An 18,237-nucleotide genomic window follows, 5' to 3' on the forward strand; every position below is an offset into this window, starting at 1 on the left:
ACAAGGCTCTGAGTTCAACTCCCAGCACTTACAAAAAAGAAAGGAAAGAAAGAGGTAGGGAGAAAAGGATGGAGGGGGAGGTAAAGAGGAGTACGGGAGAAATATGGGGACAAAGTGTGCTCTCTAGGTGTCATTCCCATCAGATAGAATTAGAGAAAATACCAGCAATACAATTCTCAATCTGTTTTAGTATAAATGAAGTATAAGAAGATAAACTTTCTTCCAAATCACATATGTATCAGTAAGCATGAGTGCAAGGCTGGGCATGCTTCCCTGGAATCAACCCAGTCTCCAGGGTAGGTGCTTTACAGCCTTATTTCAGAGATGAAGTGAGACTTGGAGATTCCACAGACAGGAAATGAAAAGACAGGACCAGAACCCAGGCCCTCCCCTCTTGCTGCTCATGAATTGACACGGCTGTCCAGGCTGCCCACTACATACCCCAGGGGTCCTCACCATATAGACTCAGGGTTATGCCACCAAGCAGGATGTCATAGAAGCCCTGTTTTAGAAGGGCTGTTCTACACCATTCATCCTCTGCCTTCTGCCCATACCAAGTGCCCAATCACAGGGATGGCCCCATGGGTCATCAGGATCCCAGTGCCACCAGGAACAGGCATAACACCACCCTTCTGGATCTAAACAGGTAGTGAGTGAGATGGTCAAGACTACACTCTTAGAGGACTGTGGTCCTGGTCTAGCCGCTCGCTAGCTGTGCAGCCTTGGGAACACACGTGTACATGTTCATACACACATTTCCCAGCTGTCATTCATGGACAGTAAGTGCAGCTACCTCTCACCCCTATTCATCTGTAAGAGGGAGCAGAGTCCCCTTACCCAGAGAGTGATCTTGGCCCCAGTTTTCTAACCAACTCTGCTCTGACGGAGCTTCCTCCTTCTAGATCCTAGGGAGTAGTCAAGGTAGGGGACCATGCTGCCAAAAGTCCGGGTGACGTCTTTTATTTGCATGCCCTCAGAATATTAACATACTCTCTCTCTTGTCTTCTTCTGTTTTGGAAAAGGTTCAAATGGGATATCAAGAAACTCAAGCCTCACTTCACCATCAGCCCTGAAGAAGGCTACATCACCTCAGGCATGGAGGTTGCTTTAGAAGTAACCTACCATCCCACTGAGGTAGGAAAGGAGAGTCTCTATAAAAACATTCTCTGCTTCATCCAAGGAGGAAATCCTCTGTGCCTCACCCTCTCCGGGATCTGCGTGGGACCACCTGCTGCAAAAGAGGCAAGTAGGCATTGGCCAGGGACAGGCAAAGTCGGGAAGAAGCCCAGTGTGGAAGTTGAGGCCTCATCACCTGCATCAAACATTCAGTCCTGTTCTTTCCTACCACAGGGACTTCGCACATACCATACCACTGCTTGAATAATCTTTCTTCCCTCTTTGTTTACTCAATTCCTGTTCTTTCTTCAACTTGTGGTACAAGCATTACATCCTCAAGGCAGCCTCAAGAAGACCATCTAGATCAAATTCTGTTTTAAGAATTGTGAGCAGGGACCAGAGCATAGCTCCACCAGTGCAGTGCTTACCACACAAGTGTTCTGTTCCTTCTTCTGGAGCAGAAGGACTTGGAGTCTTGAGTGGAGGAATAACGGTATTTGATTTGTGCTTTAAAGGAGTCAAACCAGATGTTGACAGATGTCAGAGGAAGAGAGACTACTGATAGTAGAAGGTGATTTTTTTTTTTTTTTTTTTTGTTTTTTGGTTTTTCGAGACAGGGTTTCTCTGTGTAGTTTTGGTATGTGTCCTGGATCTCTCTATGTAGACCAGGCTGGCCTCAAACTCACAGAGATCCGCATGACTCAGCCTCCTGAGTGCTGGGATTAAAGGTGTGCACCACCACCATCCAGGTTAGAAGGTGAATTTTTGCAGCTCATAAATTCAACTAGGATGGCTGGCCACGAAGCTCCTGGGGTTCACCTGTCTCCATCCCCTCAATGCTGGACTTGACCCTGCCACACCTGACTTTTACAAGGATGCTAGGAATTGAACTCAGGTCCTCCTTCTGCACTGAAATGATTTGACTGACAGTGTGTGTCCAGCCACTCCACAATGCAATTGTGCACAACTGTAAAGCAAAGTGAAACCATGGCATTTGCAGGAAAATGTATGCAACTCAAAATCATAAGCTTAATGAAATTAGCCAGACTTAGAAAGACAAGTAGTATATGTTTTCTCTCATATTTGAAACCAGATTCAAAGTTGTATGTGTGTTTATGTGTGTATCTATAGATGGGGGCACACAGAGCTAGAAAGAAGGAACCCAAAAATATTTGTTGAATGAATGAGAGAAAAGGAAACTGTCCATTGGAATTCACTGTGGGAAACACTGTTAAAATCTCCCCCCCCTCTCTCTCTCTCTCTCTCTCACACACACACACACACACACACACACACACACACACACACACACACGCTGACACACTGTAGCTCTGGCCCCTGGAAGACAGTTCAGAGGAAGTGGCATGGAAAGGGATGTTCCTGCTTCTTCCAGGTGGTGAACTTCAATTGCCAAGTGCGCTCCAGGCACACACAGACCATCCTGCTCTCCAACCGTACCAACCAGACCTGGAATCTGCACCCCATCTTCGAGGGTGAGCACTGGGAAGGGCCCGAGTTCATCACCCTGGAGGCCCACCAGCAAAACAAGCCCTATGAGATCACCTACAGGCCTCGCACCATGAATCTGGAGAACCGCAAACACCAGGTAAACTGAGGCCCTCCGTCTGCTCTCTGGCACAGAGGAAGCCAGGAGCTGTATAGACAGGGGCTAAAAGACAGTTTTAGAGCTCAGAGTTGGAAGAATATTCAGATAAGGAGTGAGTGCCCAGATCCTGGAATGATGGGAAGCCAGGACAGTCGTCAGGCAGTGGCTTCCGCCTTTGCCTGTGCATCTCTTAGAAACCCTAGACCAAGCATCGAGAAATTCCTATTAGTTTAAGCACATCAGTAACATCATGGCAGCTGTGATAAAAGTCAGAAGAGGGTCGGTGAGATGGCTCATCGGATAAATGTGCCTGCCGCCAAGCCCTACAAATTTCAATCCCCAAGACCAACATGTTGGAAGGTGAGAACTATCTCTCACAAGTTGTCCTCTGATTTCCACACATCCAATGTCATATGTGTATGCACGCGCGCGCGCGCGCGCGCGCGCGCGCACGCGCACACACACACACACACACCCACGCACACACACACACACACACACACAATAAGAGTGTCATGTAAGGGCTGGAGAGAGATGACAACAGTTAAGAGCATTTGCTGTTCTTACAGAGGACCTGAGCTCGGCTCCTAATACCTATGTTGGATGACTCACAACCACCTATAATTCCAGTTTCAGGAGGCTCCAATGCCCTCTCTGGCCTCAGTAGGCGCTACACTCACATGCACATACCCCCACAGAGACACATAAATAAAAATAACAAAAATAAATATTTTTGAAATATAATTTTAAAAATCAGGCTGGATAGTAATGACACATGCCTTTAATCCCAGCACTTGGGAGGCAGAGGCAGGTGGATCTCTAGGTTTGAGGACATAGTGAGTTCCAGGACAGCCAGGGTGACATAGAGAAACCCTGTCTCAAAAAAAAAAAAAAATCAGAAAAGGAAGGCAGCCAGTCTGTGCACTTAGAAGCAAATGATATTTTCTTCAGTTTTTACTATTTATCCAATACTACAAGCTTCTGCTTCTGTGAGGGACCCTGTCTTAAAGGAATACCATGGAAAGCAATAAAGGAAGACATGCAGTGTCCCCTTTTGGCCTCCAAGTGGTTGTACACAGGTTCACTCATCTACATATCCATGTGTACACCACACACTACACACACATACACACACATACACCACACACCACATATACACACATACCAAATAGACACCACACACACACATATACACATAACACACACATACATACACATGCACACACCACACACACACATGTACACACACCACACACACACATACATATACATACACACATACACGTACACACACCACACATACATGCACACACACCAAACATACACACACCACACATAAACACACACACATACATACCACATACACACACACACACACACACACACACACACACACACACACACACACACACACACCAAAAGTTAAAATTTTAAAGTAAAAGTGTTGGACTGACTTGCCCCCTCAGGTCAGGAGGCGCCTGTTAATACAGGATCTTCGTGTCACCCCATCTGTCACTTCTTCTTCCAAGGGCACTCTCTTTTTCCCCCTCCCGGATGGGACTGGCTGGCTGTACGCCCTGCACGGAACTGCTGAACTCCCCAGAGCCGTTGCTAATATCTACCGCGAAGTTCCATGTAAGACTCCCTACACTGAGCTCTTGCCGATCAGCAACTGGCTGAACAAGCCCCAGAGGTGAGAAAGTGGGCAAGCAGTCAGGGTGGGAGGAACAGATGACTTCCACCCTCCAGTTTGGTCCTTCCACTCAGGGCTTACAGAGAACGTCGTGCCCAGGGAGTCAGAGATGTAGCCCTCAATGTAGCCAGGTGTCTTGTGGACACGAACTCAGTCTTCTTGTTGAGTGCTGATTCTTACAGATCATAGCACACTGCCGACCTTAAAATAAATGCCCAATATATAGTAGTTCTGATGATCCTAACGGCCATCGTCTTTGTTGTTGTTGAGTGTCTTATAGCCTGAGCTACTAGCCAGAGAAGAAAGCCTTCACTGTGCTTTACAGCAGGAGGCAGAGAGGACAAGGGCTAGCAGAGGTCAAGAGCAAGTGGCCTCGTCCTTTCCACCACAGAGGAGACATGGAGACTAGAACTGAAGACCACCTGCTTGGCAGAGTTGACAAAAGCTCAGATCTCTGAACTCCAGTTCTGCCAAGAGCCATGAATGTTGTCTGACATGTTATCGTCCTTCTTTGGGCCTCTATTTCCTCTTCGGTAAAGTGGAGGTGTTCATGAAACAAACCTCCTCTAAACATTATGACAGCTGGCTATCTGTAAATAACATGGAGAAGGGACTACTGGGTACCTGGCTCAGTAGATGGAAGTGACTGCCATTGTTAGTGACAGAATGAAGCTTAGAACCACAGACCCGTACAATCTCCCAAAAAGCAAAAGTAGACCCAGTCCCTCTCCTCCCCATCTTCGGACAATCCCCCTGTCTCTCTAGTGTCTCTTGTCATTTCCCATTGCCCCTCTCCTCTCTTGTCCATCTCCAGATTCCGGGTCATCGTGGAAATGTTAAAACCAGAGAGGCCAGACCTGAGTGTCACTATGAAGGGCCTTGATTACATTGATGTACTCTCTGGCTCCAAGAAAGACTACAAGCTGAACTTTTTTTCCCACAAGGAGGGACTATATACTGCAAAGGTACCACCACGTCAAAGGCACCTCCTAAAATCCCTGGAGGTTTGAACCTAGTGTATTCAAGACTAGCAGGTGCTATCCCCCAGGCACTGTCCCCAGGCACCAGAGTGTTCACTTGGTGCTATCTTGCCTAATCCGTTCATTTGCTTAATAGATATCCATTGAGCACATAGGCCGCGTTCTGTGCTAAGTGGTGGTAACACAGCAACAGCCAAAGCCAGGCACGGTCTCTATTCTTAGGAAGCACGCAGTCTAGTGGAGGGAGACAGGCATTATCCTGTCAGTGTAGGACTTTCAAATGAGAGAAGCACTTTGATGTAGGGGAACATATGTGAATTCACAGGAGCGGTCAGAACTGAAGGCTTGAGTGTTGTTTATTTACAGACAGCCTTTGGAGCTATTAGTAATGATGGAATCACCGAGGGAACGATTTTCAAGTATAAAATTAGACAAGAGCTTTAAAAGAATGCATGTAAAATCCAGGCTGTATAAATAAAATTGCCACCTAATAATAACAAGATTAACAATCCAATGTGCTATGGATGGGTAGAGTCTACTCCACAAGAGTAATCACATGAAATCCAGGCACAGTGGCACATACCTGAAGTCCTAGTGCTCAAGAGTGTGAGGCCTGCCTCTGGAGTTTGACCTGAGCTACATGAAACCCTGTCCCACAAGAAATTTGTTTTAGGGGGCTGGGAATTTAGCTCAGTGGTAGAGCGCTTGCCTAGCAAGCTCAAGGCCCTGGGTTCAGTCCTCAGCTCTGACAAAAAGAAAAGAAAAAGAAAAAAAAGAAATTTGTTTTAAGTTGCTAGGTATGAGCAACCACAAGCACACCAGGATAACACCACCGTTCTCCCAGGAAGAGTTCTGGCAGATGAGCACTGTATTAGTTGTAGGGAGGGGCTACTTAGTGTTGTGTGGGTGAGCTCTGATTCACTCCATGCAGGGTATCTTTTGCACATGACCTTCAGCAAGACACTGAGCTTTGCTACACTCCCTCCTCTGTAAAGGGTGAGGGCATTGCCAACCCATTGTGAGGATCATGTAGCCTGACACATACTAACCCCCCAGTGAGCATTAGATGCTGTCTGTCATGGTCAATCTCACTAAAACTCTGGCAGCAACAGCAGTAGGCATGAATCCCACTGCAGCTGGAAGCTCTGAAGATCTCATTTCTTGGCTGTCCCCATTGGTAAAATTCTGTCAATGAACCAAGCTGCTCTAGTGTCTTCTAAAGTGAACTGAGATTCTTAAATCATCTCTCGCCTGCACAAAGCCAGACTACAGTGCCTAAAGAGAAAGGCTGCCTGGCAGGGATAGGACTGGCTAAGCCATGCCACCCCAGTCTGAGTGCTTCACGTGCCCAGCAAGGCTCCCAGATAGCAGGAGAACCTGAGTATGCACAGAGGACCCTGGGCTAATGTCTTCTCTCCCCTGCTTCTTTCTATTCTGCCTGTGAACACAGGTGATCTTCCGGAATGAGGTGACCAGTGAGTTCTTGTACTACACTGTGAGTTTCAGGGTCATCCCTTCTGGCATTATAAAAACCATCCAGATGACAACCTCAGTCCGCCAGAATGCATCAGCCTCCATCAAGCTAGAGAATCCCCTACCCTATTCTGTGACCTTCTCTACAGAGTGCAAGTTGAATGATATCAGCCTACCTTCCCAGTTCGCTGTGCCTGCAAACTCTGAGGTAAGGCCCTGACTGCCAGGGGACCCCTGAGGGCTATGACAGAGGCTTCTACCCGTGAGGGTTCTGGGTTTATGTTCTGCAACCTCTGAGTGTAGGCTAGCCCTGATAGGGGCAAGAAGAATGGCAAGGGACAATCAACCTCATGTTCCTTTCTTTTGCAGCCAAAGTCTTCATGTGAACTAGGAACACTTAGCTTTGGTGTGGACTCCTTTATAATTTGTCTACTGATTGTTTGCCTTGTTCAAACTAAAGGAAAAACATCTTTTTTGCTAATTGTAAAAGTAGCATAGAGCTAGAAGTGTACCTTAGTTGCAGAGCTTTTGCCCGGCATGCATGGAGTATCCTGGGATTGATCCCCCCAGACCACACCCACACAAAGGATCATGGTTCTTAGTGTGGAAAAAAGAAAGCAAAGTGTATAAAGTATTAGGATAAAACACACACACACGTATACATATGCATACACGTATACACATGCACCACATGCACATTTATATGCACCCACATGTACACACACCTACACATGCTTGTACACTTGTTGCTTGTACTTGCTTATGTACAGAGTGTTCTGAAGAGGTCCATAGGAACCTCCAACTATGGCTAAAAGGACATGGTCAGGAATTATGAACCAAGGGGAAGATGGACTTTTCTTTATAATCCTCTTATCAGTTTGTCATTCCAAACTTACTGCCTACATTTTATCAAAATCCCTCCTCTAACTTCCCTGCCTCTCCAACCCTTGTCCAACTCTGCCTGTTCCCTTCCCACGACTCCACCTCTTCCTTCATCTCCAGGATCTAGGTTTTGCTCCACTCTCCTGCCCATTGTTGGCAGGATTGAATCTGTCCTTCAGAAGGGGGCTTCAACCAGCTGGTCAGTTTTTGTTGGTGATGTTTTGCGTTAAGTTGGGTTTGGGTTGGCGTCTTTGAGGCAAGGTCTCCCTGTGTGACCCCAAACAGCCTCAGGCTCATGATCCAGTTTTTGTTGCTGCACTTGACCTGTGCAGGCTCTTCTTTTGAGCATTCAAATAGTCTCCACTGCCCCCACTAGGTTCATCTAATTACAGCAGCTCATAGTTAAACTGAAACCACCCCTCCCAGCTTCTGCTGGAGTGTCCCACCAAGTTTTCCAGGTTATGTGGATCCCCTTAACTCAGCGGTGATCTGGGTTCTCTGGCTCTTAGGTCTGATGCTCCCCTCACCATGCAGGAGCTACTACTACACCAGGCTCATCGCTATTGGTACTTTGGCTCTACCAACTCACATTTGAGTTCGAGCTCACCTTTGCACTTAGTTTTCGTTACAGATGGTAGCTTGTTCTTGTTATTTTGAGCCTAGCTAATCTGTGTGTTTGGGGATAGAGTAGGTATTTGAGGAGAGTCCAAACAATGTTGTAACTACTGTTATCCTCTTACCCTAAACCTAGAGAACTGGTTTCTATGTATAATGTGAGTCGAAGTTTCACTTTGTTCCCCAAGTCAATATGAATCATCTCAAACTAGTTAAAATTCTCATTTTAAACTGGGCATGGTGGCACATGCCTGTAATCCCAGCACCCTAGAGGTATGGGAAAGAGGATCAGAAGTTCAAGATCATCCTCAGCTATGTATTGAGTTTGAGACCAACTTGAGCTACTCCAGACCCTGTCTCAAAAAAAAAAAAAAAAAAAAAAAAAACTAAACAAGCAAACAAACAAATCTCATGTCATCTTTCCCTTCTACTCTTCAGAAGCATGTATAAAATAAATGAAACTCATATGTCCATGGGTCTGTTCTAGCTCCTCTGGGATAAAATAGTTTCTGTTTTCGTGCCAATGCTTCTGTGTTTTATGAATATATACTTAGAGAAGGGTTGGTTGACATCAAATAAAGCTGTCAATCAGCCACTCTGGTGATAGTTTACACTCTTGTCGCTCTTCAGGAATACATCAGCTATTCCTGACTCTTTACTTCTATGTAAATTTTGAAGCCAAGTTGCTCAGAAGAAATTAAGAAAACTAAAAAGAACTCTGGATTTTGAATGGAATTCTATTATTTTAAGAATCAGTTGTCTGTAATCTGTTGATCCATAACAAATTACTCTCAAGCTTAGCATCTTGTCAGACAGCAAATGTTTGCTCTCTGCTCAACAGTCAGGACTCCCGCTGTGGCAGCTTGGCTGGGCAGTCTTTGCTGGGGCAGGGGGTGTCTCATGAGGCTCAAGTCAGGCAGTCAACCAGGGACCTAGTCATCCTCCCATGGGGACTAGAAGATCTGCTTCCAGACTCGGGCATGGGGTTGCTGGAAAGGCTTTTAGCTCCCTGTCAGCAGGTTTCTGGGCCTCAGTCAGTCATCATGTGGACCTCTCCCTAGAGCATTTTCTAACATGGCCCACTTCCCTAGAGTGAAAGATGTAAGGGACAGCGGCCAACCTAAAAGGGACAGAGGCGTGCACAAGAGAGAAGCTTGCAGACAGACTCCTTCACTGCCTTGTCTCAGGAGTGACAAGCTTTCATTTTATCTACTAAGCCCCCTCCTCAGCCCTGCTGCCCTGGAATTTCTTTAAGGAAGAAACAAATTGGAAGTGCTAGGGATTAAACCCTGAGTCTTGTGCATTCTTGGGAAGCTTTGTCCCACTGAGCTACAGACCCAGTTTCCCCAACCCCCTCACCCCTGCTCTTTTGAGACAGGTTCTCACTGTATTACCCAGACTGGCCTGGAGCTCATTCTCTAACACGAACAGCTCTTCATCTTGTGCTCTTCCTGTCTCAGGCTCTCAAGCAGCTAGTTATAAGGCCTGCATCACTGGGTTTGGCTACTGATTTTGTTTGTTTATTTGTTTTTCAATACAGGTTCTCTTTGTGTAGCTCTGGTATCCTGGAACTCACTCTCTGTAGACCAGACTGGCCTCGAACTCAGAAATCCACCTTCCTTTGTCCTGAATGCTGGGATTAAAGGCATGCACCACCATTGCCCAGACTGAATTTTTTTTTTTTTTTTTTAATACTAGGAATTCAATTTAGGGCCTTAGGCATGGTAGGCAAGTACTCTATTGCTTGTTCCAGTCTCTGGCTCTTGATTCAGTGTCTTTAACAGTTCCACAACTCCATAGGCTTTCTGTCTCTTCTTGAGTCTGTTTCTGTAAGCTATATTTGTTTTTGCACTTGTCCATTCATGCCACTTTGATTATAAAATCATCTTTGTATCATGCTCTGTTTGCTAAACATCTGTAGCTTTGGTGATGCTCTCTTTATTCTGATTAATTTTCAATAAGAATTGTTCTTATTTTTAATTTTTAAATTACTTTAATGGTGAGTGCAGGTGCTTGAAGATGTTAAAGGTGTTAGATCCCCAAAGAGCTAGAGCTACAGGTGATCATGAGCCACCTGATATGGGTTCTAGGACTTGAACCCTGGTCCTCTAGAAGAACAGTATGTGTTCTGAACTGATGAGCCATCTTCCAACCTGTGTTTGTTTTGTGTTTTCTTAATAGCTATTTATAGTAAAACATTTCAAGCTGTGTAGAAGTATATCAAATAATAAAGATTCCCACACCCAGTTCCCCCAACCATAACACCAGGAATATTTTTCCCTTTGGTTTTGGTTCTTCAAGACAGAGTTTCTTAGTATAACAGATCTGGCTGTCCTGGAACTTGCTTTATAGACCAGGCTGGCCTCAAACTCACTGATATCCACCTGCCTCTGCCTCCTGAACACTGGGATTAAAGGTGTGTGCCATCACTGCCTGGCTAGGAACAGCTGTTCTTTTTTTATTATTATTATATTTGTGTTTTAATTTTACACATCAGCCATGGGTTCCCCTGTCCTCCCCCCTCCCACCCCACCCCCACCTTCCCCCCACCCCCTCCCCTCCATTCCCATCTCCTCCAGGGCCAAAACTACCCTGGGGAATCAATTCAACCTGGTGGATTCAGTGCAGGCAGGTCCAGTACCCTCCTTCCAGGCTGAGCAAAGTGTCCCTGTGTAAGCCCAAGTTTCAAGATTGGAAAAGCACAGGGACAAATAGCCAAACTAATGGAAACACATGAATTATGAACCAAAAGCTGTGGAGCCCCCAACTGGATCAGGCCCTCTGGATAAGTGAGACAACTGAATAGCTTGAACTGTTTGGGAGGCACCCAGGCAGTGGGACCCGGACCTGTCCTTAGTGCATGAGCTGGCTGTTTGAACAGCTGTTCTTACAGACTTCTTTCTACACACAAACAACAAAAATGGGCCAGCAAAGTGGCTCATTGGGTAGAGGCTCTTGCACACAGACCTGATGACTTGAGTTTGATCCTTGGGTCCCACAGGTAGCAGGAGAGAACCAACTCCAGAAAGTTGCTGCGCACACACACATACAGTATGAGCTTTATGTATTTTTTTCAGAGCTTCTTTCTTCCACTTACAATATCAACACCTCTCATTACAGTTCTACCTCAGTCTTTTGTGGCTGTATAATATTCTGCTGAGATGAGCAGACCCCAAGTCATTAAACCAGTCTCCTACTGAGCACTTTTGAGTTGTTCTCTCTCTCTTCTTTTATAAACAATACTCTTTGGTTCCTGTGTCATTTTGAAAGAATTGGGGAAAGAGAATGTTTCTGTTCAAGCAGAGGTGGAACCCCGGAAGCTGTTCTGAGAAGACTGTGTGCAAAGAAGGGGCTGCCTGACCTTGAACTAACTGCCTGTTGAGTTCCATAAATGTGCTTCCCTAGGAAGCAGCCAACACCTGTTTCTTAGATTCAGAGAGATTTGGGATGGAAAAACACCTGGAACAAGGAAAGCCAGAGCGGGAGGAAAGGGAGAGAGAATGGTCTGACCTGGGCTGAAGTTCCCAGGCTCAGGGGCAGCTTCAGGATTTGTATCTGAAGCATTATTTTTGCCACCATCTGCTTCAAGGCCTGGGGCAGGTCACTTGATGGGAGAGGATGAGTCAAACTTCCAGCATGACAGCAGCCTCTGTCTTCTGTTTCAGGGAACATTTGCATTTGAATTCCAGCCCCTAAAAGCTGGGGAAACCTTTGGAAGACTGAACCTGCACAACAGTGACTTGGGTTACTACCAGTATGAGCTGGTTCTGAAGGCCTTGCCTGCACCTCCTGAGAAACCTGTCCACTTCCAGACCGTTCTTGGCAGCAGCCAAAGCATCTTGGCAAAGTTCACCAATTATACCCGGCAGAAGACAGAATACTATTGCAGGGTGAGCAGACTGTGGGGTGATGGGGCTGTGGAGTGATCAGACTGTGGGGTGAGCGGGCTGTGGGGTGATCAGGCTGCAGGGTGAGCAGACTGCAAAGTGTGCAGATTGTGGGGTGAGGTAGACTCAGGGTGAGTGGACTGCAGGGTAAAAGATCTGCAGGTTGAGCAGACTGCAGGTGATCAAACTGTGGAGTTTGCAGGCTGTAGAGTGAGCAGGCTTCTGGGTGAGCAGGCTGCAAGGTGAGCAGGTCCCACTTCTTTTTTTTTTTTTGGAGCTGAGGATTGAACCCAGGGCCTTGCACTTGCTAGGCAAGTGCTCTACCACTGAGCTAAATCCCCAACCCGCAGGTCCCACTTCTTTAATACCTCACCAAGGAAATTAATTTTCAACTTGAGTTTTAGTGATGACATCCATACCATAGCAGCCTGTGACCTGCAACCTCACAGGAGTACTATGTATGAGCACTTACATGCATGCAATATGTCCAAAAAGCCTACTCCTTAGTACCTAGCCCTTAGCAAGCATTTCATATACGTTAGCCATTATAACAGATGGAATGTAAGGCAGAAAACCTAAATAACAGCAAATAGAAACCCGTGCCTCTCACAACAGTCTGGATGTGAGCAGTCTGGTCTGGAATGGCAACTCCCTGATAACAACCACCCAGACTCTTCCTTTCCCAGTACTCTACCCCTGCTGAGTCGCTTTGGCCCTCATGAACCAAGATGGATTACCATGGCATTCCTCCAGGAAAAAATGAGCTCCAGATAACCCTTCTCCCAGTGTCCTGTGGAACAAAATTTCACAGGACTAGACTTGGCACAGGGGGAACTAGGAAGTTTAAAATGGATGATCATGTCCCCAGAGAAAATCAAGAATCCATAGTTATAACAAGAAGTGTAGACCTCCTGACTATCATATCAACCAAGAGAGACTAGGTTATGTGTAGTAACCACCCTGAGATCTGGGTGTCTCAAAAGAAAAGAAAAGTTTATTTCTTGCTTGTGCTATCTATCCAGTAAGGGACCATAGGAGACTCTTGTTTATCACAGTCGCTTGGGATTCTGCTAAAGAACAACTCCTATCTCAAATGCTTCTGGCCATAACATTCGAGGGGTGAAAAAACCCTGATGGGCCTCATGGACGATTAAATTTCTAGGATACAAATGGCACCTTTTAGTTTGGTGCAAGCTAGAATGCCCCATCTTCCATGTGAATGAAAGGAGAGAACTCCCGGTTCTCCCCACCAGCATCATTAGCTAAACGTCTTACGGCACATTATTAACATCTCTCAGTAGCAAGGCTGGGATAGTCATGAGTGATGCTTACCCTCAAAGACCTCAGCTCCATAATGTATAGGGTATCACATCCCAGCCTCACACAAACATAAGTCCTTTCATGTCAGAGAGTGGAAGGGCTTGGCTTGGGCTCCTCGTGGTCTCTTTAGGATCCTCTGTGAGACAAGGTACTCTGTTTCCCTTTCAGACGGACTGTCCTGACTTCCACACGGAAAGAATCATTAACGCAGCCCCAGGAGCCCAGGGTGGCACTGAGGTCAGCGTGGAAGTCTTCTTTGAGCCCAACCACCTGGGTGAGACCAAAGGCATCCTAACTCTGTCATCACTCATAGGTGGTGAATACATCATCCCACTCTTTGGAATTGCTCTGCCCCCCAAGCCCCAAGGCCCCTTCCTAATCAGAGCCGGATACAACATCATCATCCCCTTCAAAAACGTCTTCTTGCATACAATGAACTACTCCTTCATTGTGGAGAACCCAGCCTTCACCATCCGGGCTGTAGAATCTGTACGGCCCAAGAAGATCAACAACATCACAGTCTTCTTTGAAGGGAACCCATCAGGCAGTAAGACCCCTATCACCTCCAAGCTGATTGTCACCTGCCCTCAGTGTGAAGGTGCCGAATCTGGAATCAAATGGGTTTATTATCTGAAGGGGATCACCCCGTAAGTCACAGCTTCATCAACCAATGACATCTTCTCTGCCCACAAACCAGGTGCCATGCACCATCCTAACAAAGAACAGAGAAGAAACGGGAATTTTCCAAGGACTTTCTTATATGTGTTCAATTGTAGAGGAAACTATTTCTATATTATGTTTTGCAAATACAGATATGAAATTTATGTTCCACATTAAAATTTATAATGACACACAACAGATCTACATTCAGGCTAAATCAGTCAGTGACAGTCTCAAGAGTTGTGTTCCCCACAGCTAAACACTCTGCAATAATCCCAGTTTGTAAGGAAACATGGGTATCCCACTCATAATCTCCACACGGCACTTAGAAGTGTCCAGTGGAGGAAACTGATTCTCCTTAAAATGCCATCAGTCCCCAGATGCAACTCTATTTGATGTGATATCATTTCTGCTCTCTCATAAAAGCTAAAGACAGGGGCTGGAGAGATGGCTCAGTGGTTAAGAGCACTGGCTGTTCTTCCAGAGGAACTGAGTTCAATTCCCAGCAACCACATAGCTGCTCACAAACCATCTGTAATGAGATCTGGTGCCCTCTTCTGGCATGCAGGCAGAACACAGTATACACAATAAATAAATCTAATAAAAAATTTAAATTAAATTAAATTTTTTTAAAAAGCTAAAGAAGGGTTGGGGATTTAGCTCAGTGATAGAGCGCTTGCCTAGCCAGTGCAAGGCCCTGGGTTTGATCCTCAGCTCAAAAAAAAAAAAAAAAAAAGCTAAAGAGGTAGTCATCTTCATTAGGGCCATTTGGAGAGGCCACCCCTTACTGTTTCTCTTGTATTTAATTCTGTCAGCCTCCAGCTCTCGTATCTATTTGCTGAAGGAGGTAAGTCCTCAATTGGAATTTGGGTCCTGGAGAATGCTAATGAGACCCCCCACCTCCTTCTTCCCTCCCCAGCCCTGAGTACAGCAATCAGTTGGAGGCCACTGTTTTTCTGCTACATGCAGTCACCTAATTCTCATCCAAAACCTACCCTTCCCAAGTAGTGATTGAATTGGGCTGGGGTGGAGTGAGATTATCATGTATTCTTATGATATGCACATATCATATATATACATACATACATATATAACTGCAGGGTGAGAACCAAGGCCACACAGCAGGCACAGCCATTTCTTTGTGTTACTCCATCTCAGTCAAGAATCCCTCCATGGTAAAGACCTCATCCCAGTTTTATATGTTGAAACTGCAACTATGTCACATGCTCTTAAAGGGTGGCCATCTGTCTTTCCTCTATGCCTCCCAGGAAGTTCTACCCACACAGAGATGTGGGGCACCTGCCTCAGTCCAAAGGCCTGACCCGATATCCACCTCTTTCCCCCAGGGCCTCATGAGGTGTATTAATAGGGTCCACATGTTAAATTAATATGGTTAAATACTGTCTCTGAAGTAGATTTGCTTCTACAGACACTTAGCTCTCATTGAGTATTCCCTTGGTTCTGCCTCTTCTCCTTTTCTTATTCCAGGTAGCCCACCTGCAAGAGAGAGGAGATATGAAAGCAGATGGCCACTTGGGAACAAAGTCCCTAAAGAAGTGGATGTCCTGCCGGGTGGTGGTGGCACACACTTTTAATCCCAGCACTTGGGAGGCAGAAGCAGGTGGAGCTCTGTGGGTTTGAGGGCCAGCCTGGTCTACAGAGCGAGTTCCAGGACAGCCAAGGCCACACAGAGAAATCTTGTCTTTAAAAAAAAAAAAAAAAAAAAGGAGGAGGAGGAGGGGAGGAGGAGGGAGGAGAAGGAGGAGAAGGAGGAAAGGAGGAGAGGAGGAGGAGGAAGAGGAGAGGAGGAGGGGAGGAGGAGGAGGAGAGAAGAAGAAGAAGAAGAAGAAGAAGAAGAAGAAGAAGAAGAAGAAGAAGAAGAAGAAGAAGAAGAAGAAGAAGAGGCCGCCGCTGCCGCCCAAATGAGAACAGGACCACTCTGGGAAGCTGCTAAAGACCCAAATTCTCAGTCTTCAGCATAGACTTATTGAGTTAGAATCTGTGGGATACAGTCCAGCAATCTGCTTTTTAATAAGCCTAGTACCTATTATAGGCTTGCAGGGGATAGTTTGTTTGGTTGGGGTTTGGTTGGGCTCTTTTGAGACAGGTCTCAACATGTAGCTCAAGTTGACTTTGAACTCCATTCCTCTATTCCTCTTGCCTCAGCTTCATGAGTACTGGGATTACAGTTTGTAGTACTACATTGACTTAAATGGTGGTGCTGTGTGTGTGTGTGTGTGTGTGTGTGTGTGTGTGTGTGTGTGTGTGAGAGAGAGAGAGAGAGAGAGAGAGAGAGAGAGAGAGAGAGAGAGAAAGCATGTGCCATGGTACCTGTATAGGGTCAGAGGAGAGCCTCAGGTGTCAGTCCTTGCCAAGAGGACTTGTTCCAGTCTATCTAGAGACAAGATCTCATTCATTTCTGCTTTTCTGCTTACGCCAGGCTAGCTGGCCCGTGAGCTTTGGGACTCTCCTGTATCTGCCTCCCACCTCCCAGGAGGGGCACACTGGGATTACAGACACATGCACTGCTATCTTCAGTCTTTAGGTAGGTTCTTGCCTTCAGGTGTAGAGTGTCAGGATTGTGCAGCAAGGATGTGCCCACCACTGAGTCGTCTCCCAAGCCCTTAAAGGTGTTTTATCAACAGAAAAAGAGCTTCAACTTTTTGTACCTCCTCAAAACCTTCAGCCAGTACATGCTATACACAACCAATGCCAAATTAAATGTTTCCTATAATGCTTGTAAACCCAGACCTATAGTTCATAACCAATTCATTTTAGCCAGTAAAGATACTACTAATAGGGGCCAGCAGCTTGAAGGCACCTGCTGTCACGCCTGACAACCTGAGTTCAATCCCCAGGACCCACATGGTAGGAGAGAACTGACTCCTGAAAGTTGTCCTCTGACTTCCATACCATGACAGGCATGCACACACGCACACACACACACACACACACACACACACACACACACACACACGTGCGCAGGCACACACACATCTAACAATGTCATAAAATATTTTCTAAAAGACACAAATAATAGATATAAAGACAAAGAATTAGATGAGAGATTTTTCCAGTGGTTGGTTGAGCAAAGGCCACACTAGCCAACAATCTGAGAGGATGGTATCATCAGTGAGCAGCTGCTATGACTGGCAGATACAGAAATTGCATAAAGTCAGCAGTTTCTCAGTTTTGATTTATATCAGAATCTCTGGGGAGGACCTGCAAAAACCAGATTGCTGGGCTGTTCCTCCAAAGCTCCAGCTAAAAGCTGCTTTGCCTTTGAGGAAATGGCTTTGATTAGGGTACAACCTCACCTGTAGCCTCTCACCTCATAATGATACGACTTTTCCCATGCATTGGTGTAGCTGTTATTAACAGTTCTAGAGAACCATTCCAAAGTCTGTCATGACAAGCACACAAACTGGGGCTGCCAGGTGAATCATCACTGTGGAAGAGCGGTGAGCTTGCAGCATGTGAATCACCCAGCAGTCTAGAAGAGTCGGAGCAGGGAGTGCTGGCCAGCAGGGCCGGGGAAGAGGGAGGCAGGCAGAGAGGCGAGAACTGTCCCTGGTCTCCATTCACAGTACCACTGCTAGTCCCCGGATGAATAAGTGACCTTAGTTCCTCTACATCTCTAAGATATCAGTGGACAAAGCATTCATTTGGGCTTTATGGAGAAGCCGGTTTCTTAGCAACCTGATTCAGAATGCAGTTTTGGGAGAAAGGAGCTCTTGCTGGTAGGAAAAAAAAAAAAAAAGTACAGCTCCAGTTATTAAAGGCCTTATCATAGTGTGAACAGTGTGACCCTTGGGAAATTCGCTCACCTTTACGAAGGAGCCAACCTCAAAAAGCAAAGAAACAGGTGAAATATTCTGCTAGACATGGGTTCACTGGAAATGAACCTACATTGTAGAAAACAGACCGAAATCACCCCATTTCCTTGGTTTAATTTTTTTTCACTGTGTCAACCATCATCTAATCCTGAATGCATAAACTTTGCTC

General features: G+C 45.9%; 1 protein-coding gene across 1 annotated transcript in view; it reads left to right on the plus strand.

Annotated features, from left to right (window-relative positions):
- Hydin (HYDIN axonemal central pair apparatus protein) overlaps positions 1-14,430 on the plus strand; it is a 350,853-nt gene extending 336,423 nt beyond the window's left edge. Inside the window, 7 exon segments of the mRNA XM_036188859.1 lie at positions 1,023-1,242; positions 2,510-2,722; positions 4,252-4,415; positions 5,230-5,380; positions 6,846-7,076; positions 12,031-12,255; positions 13,741-14,430. Of these exon segments, the coding sequence (XP_036044752.1) occupies positions 1,023-1,242; positions 2,510-2,722; positions 4,252-4,415; positions 5,230-5,380; positions 6,846-7,076; positions 12,031-12,255; positions 13,741-14,223 (1,687 nt within the window). The 3' untranslated portion in view covers positions 14,224-14,430.
- The last annotated feature ends 3,807 nt before the right edge of the window (positions 14,431-18,237 follow it).

Source organism: Onychomys torridus, chromosome 5 (assembly GCF_903995425.1).
Source record: "Onychomys torridus chromosome 5, mOncTor1.1, whole genome shotgun sequence".
NCBI lineage: Eukaryota > Metazoa > Chordata > Mammalia > Rodentia > Cricetidae > Onychomys > Onychomys torridus.